The 6318-nt window shown below is 33.5% G+C and overlaps 1 protein-coding gene across 13 annotated transcripts in view; it reads right to left on the bottom strand.

Moving 5' to 3' along the window:
- Positions 1-1744: 1744 nt before the first annotated feature.
- The window catches only part of LOC108045446 (cAMP-specific 3',5'-cyclic phosphodiesterase), a 122198-nt gene continuing 117624 nt past the window's right edge, over positions 1745-6318 (bottom strand). For all 13 annotated transcript variants that reach the window (XM_017124775.2, XM_044461318.1, XM_044461319.1 and 10 more), the window contains one exon: positions 1745-6088. In XM_017124775.2, coding sequence (XP_016980264.2) covers positions 5885-6088 — 204 coding nt within the window. In that variant the 3' untranslated portion in view covers positions 1745-5884. The remainder of the gene's footprint in view (positions 6089-6318) is intronic.

The following is a 6318-nucleotide window of genomic DNA, read 5'->3' as shown; positions in this document are numbered from 1 at the left end:
TGGTTTCATTCCCTAAAAATCTGTGTTCCCACTTTTTTTTGTTTTTTTGGGTCAATATTTTCGACATTTTAATCATGTAACCCCTTTCCACATTTTCAAAAAATGGCTTTGCTGAAAAGTGGCCAAAATCTTGCAGTTCTTAGCCCATAACTTTTCTTACAGATATCCGAATTCAAAATGGCATACCTCAAATAGATTGTGGTTTCATTCCCTTAAAATCTGTGTTCCCACTTTTTTTTGTATTTTCGGGTCGGTATTTTTGACATTTTAATGATGTAACCCCTTTCCAAATTTTCAAAAAATGGCTTTGCTGAAAAGTGGCCAAAATCTTGCAGTTCTTAGCCCATAACTTTTCTTACAGATATCCGAATTCAAAGTGGCATACCTCAAAATGACTGTGGTTTCATTCCCTAAACATCTGTGTTCCCACTTTTTTTTGTATTTTTGGGTCGATATTTTCAACATTTTAATAATGTAACCCCTTTCCAAATTTTCAAAAAATGGCTTTGCTGAAAAGTGGCCAAAATCTTGCAGTTCTTAGCCCATAACTTTTCTTACAGATATCCGAATTCAAAATGGCATACCTCAAAATGACTGTGGTTTCATTCCCTAAACATCTGTGTTCCCACTTTTTTTTGTATTTTTGGGTCGATATTTTCGACATTTTAATGATGTAACCCCTTTCCAAATTTCCAAATAAATGGCTTTGCTGAAAAGTGGCCAAAATCTTGCAGTTCTTAGCCCATAACTTTTCTTACAGATATCCGAATTCAAAATGGCATACCTCAAATAGATTGTGGTTTCATTCCCTTAAAATCTGTGTTCCCACTTTTTTTTGTATTTTCGGGTCGGTATTTTTGACATTTTAATGATGTAACCCCTTTCCAAATTTTCAAAAAATGGCTTTGCTGAAAAGTGGCCAAAATCTTGCAGTTCTTAGCCCATAACTTTTCTTACAGATATCCGAATTCAAAGTGGCATACCTCAAAATGACTGTGGTTTCATTCCCTAAACATCTGTGTTCCCACTTTTTTTGTATTTTTGGGTCGATATTTTCAACATTTTAATAATGTAACCCCTTTCCAAATTTTCAAAAAATGGCTTTGCTGAAAAGTGGCCAAAATCTTGCAGTTCTTAGTCCATAACTTTTCTTACAGATATCCGAATTCAAAGTGGCATACCTCAAATAGATTGTGGTTTCATTTCCTTAAAATCTGTGTTCCCACTTTTTTTTGTATTTTCGGGTCGGTATTTTTGACATTTTAATGATGTAACCCCTTTCCAAATTTTCAAAAAATGGCTTTGCTGAAAAGTGTCCAAAATCATACAGTTCTTAGCCCATAACTTTTCTTACAGATATTCGAATTCAAAGTGGCATACCTCAAAATGATTGTGGTTTAATTCTCTTAAAATCTTTTAAATCGTTGTTTAAAGTTTAACGCAGTGAGGGGTCTTTTTAGTTGATACTGATTTGGGGACTGCCTAAAAGTGGGCAATACATTAGTGATCACTAAAAAGTGCCTGAGCGCAGAAGTATGCTACACGAATATCAAACGTAAGGGCGCGTTAAAGAAAAGGATCAACGTTCTGCGTATATTTAATAGTCGTTTTGTTGGAAAGGTCTTGAAGGAAACGTAATTTTAAGCTAAATAAAGTAATTGCAGAGGAAAACATAGGGCTTGCAGAGAATATGAGTCCATATATATCGCTGAAAAAGAAACTTTTATAAATAAACCAACTCGTATATTTTTAAATATTATCTTTTCATTTATTTAGATTCATTTATTTTTCATTTTCATTTCTCGTTTATATTCCATACTCATTCAAATCTGTTCATAATGCCATCTGCTCAATGTGTTATCATTTATCATTTGCCATGCGGTCTTGTTTAATGCCAAACAGAGTGACTTTTGTTCTTATATTTTATTAATGTTACTTACTCATTTGCATGCAATTATGTATTTGACTTTTGGTTTTGAGGGTAGATTTTCATTAATTTCATAAATGATTACGTTTTTCACATACATAACTACATAATGAGGGAGGCGAAACATAACCGAAACAATAACGAATCAACGAAAACCAGCTCGTAACTATATATTTTTTGGGTGACTTAGCCTGGGTAAGCCCTCTATGGTAAATAATTAGTCGATTTTCTGCTTTCATTTGTTCCATATTTCTGGCCTTTCAGTATTCTCCGTTCGAAATCCCCAGAATTTTGACCCAGCTAATCGCTTTCCCTTTTCGCTTCTGTGTGTGTGTCTTCTTTTGTGTGTGTGTGTTTCCTCTGTAGTTGTTGTTGTTGTTCTGGGTGAGCTCCTTGTAAATGTAATTGTATAAATTTCCAAAAAAAAATGCCTAACTGTTTGCCCAGTAACGCCAGCGTTACGTGATCTATATGTATATAATATCTCCCGATTCTCCACACGATTGAAATGCCGATTTGCGATACGAAAGGACTCGTTCAACTTCGGCATTTCAAGTGGCATGCTTTTTTCTAACAACCGTCGTCGCCAGCGCACATTTTATGGTATCTTTTTTAGTATCTTCTCAGTATAGTTTTTGTATATTTTGTTTTGTGTTTGGTTTCATTCTTTTTTTTTGTTTTGCTTTCGTCTTTGGTGTTTTCTCATTTCATTATAGTACAAAAACTTGCCATTTCAATATCGTTTGTATTATTTTCTCTCTCTTCTTTTTATTTTTTGGTATTTTTTGTGTTTTTGGTATTTTGCCAAGTTGTTGGTATCTTGTTTTCTTTTTTTTGTTGTCGCCTGCTTTATATAGTTATAGATACATGTAATACGTAATATATATTTTTATGTATAGTTATTAAGTTATCTCAAAAAAAAAAGTTCTCATTTACGGCTAACAGCACAAACAAACAGTTTTTCATTTGGTTTTCCTTCGGCAACTTGTCTCTTAATTCCCAAAAAATTTGGCCAACCTGTGCTACAAATGCTGATCTCTCGTTACCCATATAAATATTTATTTGCGTTAAATATTTTGTTTTTATATTCTGTATTTAAATAGTTATATACACTGATATAATTGGCGGCACGTCAATAGGGGAAAATCAGACAAAAATACAGGGGGGAGCAATTCGCATCGAGTGCCTCTACTAGACGTTTCAATTTCAGTCAAAAATTGAGTGGGGCTAAGGATACAGGATATAGATAGATGCCTATATAACTTGCTGGTATCATTCGGTTTTGCTTGGCATGTTTCTAACAATTACATTTAGATACTTTTCGATTTTTAACTATAAATTGCTTTTTCTTATGGGGGCTCTTTCTCCGGATGATTTTTACTGGGGGCTTGGACTTTAAGTTCTTCGAATTACACATACACGTACAACATCTGGTTAGGTTAAGTTTCAACTCGAGTATACATCAAATGTCCGTTACTGCATATATGCCTAGTATATAAGTGTAAATGTTCGGTTAATACTCTGGTAAATTACATAATCGTATAGCTACACTTGTACCAGTATCTCTGTTGGGGAATCTCTCTAGATTTATTTTTTTCCGGCTCTATGGTTCTACGGAAAGACTTCACTCGCAGGGAAATTCGTGTTACAAATACAATATATAGTAGTTCATTTTCTTCGGTTTCTTTTTGTGAGAGGAGAAAAAAGTCATTTGGTTTTGTTTGTTTTTTTTTTGTTTTTCTTTCTTTTATTTATTTCACTCAATTTGTTAAAGTAGCTTTTTGTTTTTTTTTTTTTTTGTTTAAGTTTGCCATGGACTTGCCGTCATTTTTGTTTTTTTCGCAACTATGGTTTAATTAATAATATATGTATGTAGGTAATATATCTTGTTGTATTTGCTGAAGGTTGGTTAAGTTTCGAAAAAAGTAAATCTGAAGCGCACATTTACAATGCTGCTTAAATTGCTATAAAGTATCTTGTTCTTCAACTTCTCTGCTCGTTTTTTTGTTTTATGATATTTTTAGACCATCAAGGTTCCATTTCATTTCATTACATTTCATTCACATATCATATCATATATATTTGTTAAAAAAAAACACTATTTTATGCGCGGATCCTGCCCGCTTTAACACAAAAAAGAAATAGTATAGCACTAGGTCTGAAAAAAATAATGTTTTTGGGTAATAAATTAATAACAATAAAACATAATATTAAACAATAGTTAAATTATGCGCGTTTAGAATTTGGCCTGCCACATTGATCGATCCGCGCACCAGCGCCAGTATCGTGACTTTACAATATGCATATAGTATATATATAAGGTATAAATAATCGTATTATAGCCAATGACTTTTTCGGTATATATATTGTGTTTTTTTGTGTGTTTGTTTTGCGTTGCTTTGGTTTTGCATTTGGAAAACTAAAAATTGCTTGTGCTTGAAGAGTCTTTTCTGGTGGTTTGTGGTTTGTAAATTGTGTGTATCTCGCCAGTTAAGTTTGTTCACTAAATTCATCAATGCTCCCTCTCTTTCTCGTCCGGTTGTCTTGTCTCTTTCGTTTCTAAATTGTGTGGTTCAGTAAGTAGCTTAGTAACTAGTAAATAATGATATAAGTAATATATAGCGAAAAATATTTGCGAAGACAGCGTTTGACATTATTTTCGGTTTCTCTCTCTCTATTTTCCTCTCCTTTCTCTTTCTTTCACTGGAAGCAAATTAAATTGCAATTCAAATTTAAAATTGAAATGGAAATTCTTTATCTAGGTGTACAATAGTTTTTTTCTTTGACTCCTTTTCTCATCTCTTCTCATACTTCCTTATTTATGTGTGTTTTTGGCTTTGTTTTCATTTTAGTTTTAGTTTAGCTGCAACATTTGCTAGCTGCTTGATTTAAATTCGAGTCCAACATTTAAATTATTTACAAATAATATTAAAAAAAAAATATTTATATCATATATATTACTATACAACTACAGTCTGGCTGTAGACTGTTTCCTTACTTTTTTGTTTTGTTGTTTGTGGTTTGGGTCGGGGATTTAGATTTAGATTTAAATGGTTTCAACTCAGGTTGCTTTCAATTTTGGTTTAATTCACTGGGTTCTTACACTTTACAGGGTTGTTTTTTTCGCTTCTCTCGCTTGGGGTCTAAATCATAAAAAACTCCATATGTGTTGCTGTTATCGTTTATGGGTTATCAGTTAGATCTAACGTTATCAATCGAGTAAAATAAATCTGTTCGGGCATGCATAACATTAAAAACTTAAAAACTTTTCTTAAGCTAAATCGTATTAATTATTCCTTTCCGTTTGTTTTTTCTTTGTTAAATATTTCACTTTAGTCAATGGTTTAAAAGAGGAGACTTGGGTAAGGGGTGTCCTCCGATTGAAGTTCTACTCCAGATGAATTTAACAAAAATCATTTGCCTACACATGCAACAAAAATCGTCTATATAATGGGGGGTGTTTTTTTTGGGTTAAAAGGGGAGGGAGTTTTGGTATCTTCTTAGTATTACTTATCAATGGGGTTTCTCATTATCTTTGCTTTGTCTTGGATTTAGTTTGTGTGTGTTTAACAATATATAAGATTTCTCTTAGTTAGCTCTTCTCCTTCTCCTTTTTTTTCAGTGTATTCAACATCAATCTCGGTTTTCCATTAAGTAAATTTCTAATTTTCTTTTTTCGTTTTTCTCTAGGCTTTATAAGTTAAACGGTACTTTTGCTATTGCTGTTTGGATTTTTTGTATGCTTTAAACATCTGTTTAATATTTCTTTACTTGGCTTTTTGGTTTTTTTTTTTTTTTTTTTTTTTGCATTTTTCCAAGAGTTTTTCTTTGTTTTTTTTTTGTTGTTTTTCGTTTTTGGTTTTTGTTTGGTTTTTGTGTTAATAGTAGTCACTAACGTAATAGGAAAAAGTTGTGAGCCTTTTCCTGTAATTTGCGATAAATTCCCACGACTCTCCGTCACATTCCACCGTGTTGCTGTTGGTTTTGGCAGCCACCCGTCCTGGGTGCCACGCCCCCGCCGGCACCGCCACCGCCCCCAGCCCCGCCCAGCGCGGAGGCGGCGGTGGTTCCAGTGGTGCCGGTGGTGGTGCTCTCGCCACCGCTCTCGTCGCCCTCCTCCAGTTCGGCGAGGTTCTCCTGGTCGGACTCCTCCAGGGTTACCTATTTAATGTAAAAGTATAACAAAATTAGTAGGTGTGTGACTTTCGTTTGAAATTGCTCATTAGAACTGACATAGCTTATCAACGCTTAAATGGCAAACGATTAATGAAATTAATGGAACTTATTTTGGTGAATAAATATTTAAAATTTAAGCCATTAAAAAAGTTACATTTAACAGGAGTAGCATTAAACTAAGGCGAAGCTATTTCTTATAACGAGTAAAGCAAATA

This window comes from Drosophila rhopaloa, unplaced genomic scaffold, assembly GCF_018152115.1.
Source record: "Drosophila rhopaloa isolate 14029-0021.01 unplaced genomic scaffold, ASM1815211v1 contig_3, whole genome shotgun sequence".
Lineage (NCBI taxonomy): Eukaryota > Metazoa > Arthropoda > Insecta > Diptera > Drosophilidae > Drosophila > Drosophila rhopaloa.
This window is presented reverse-complemented; position numbering and strand designations above follow the sequence as displayed.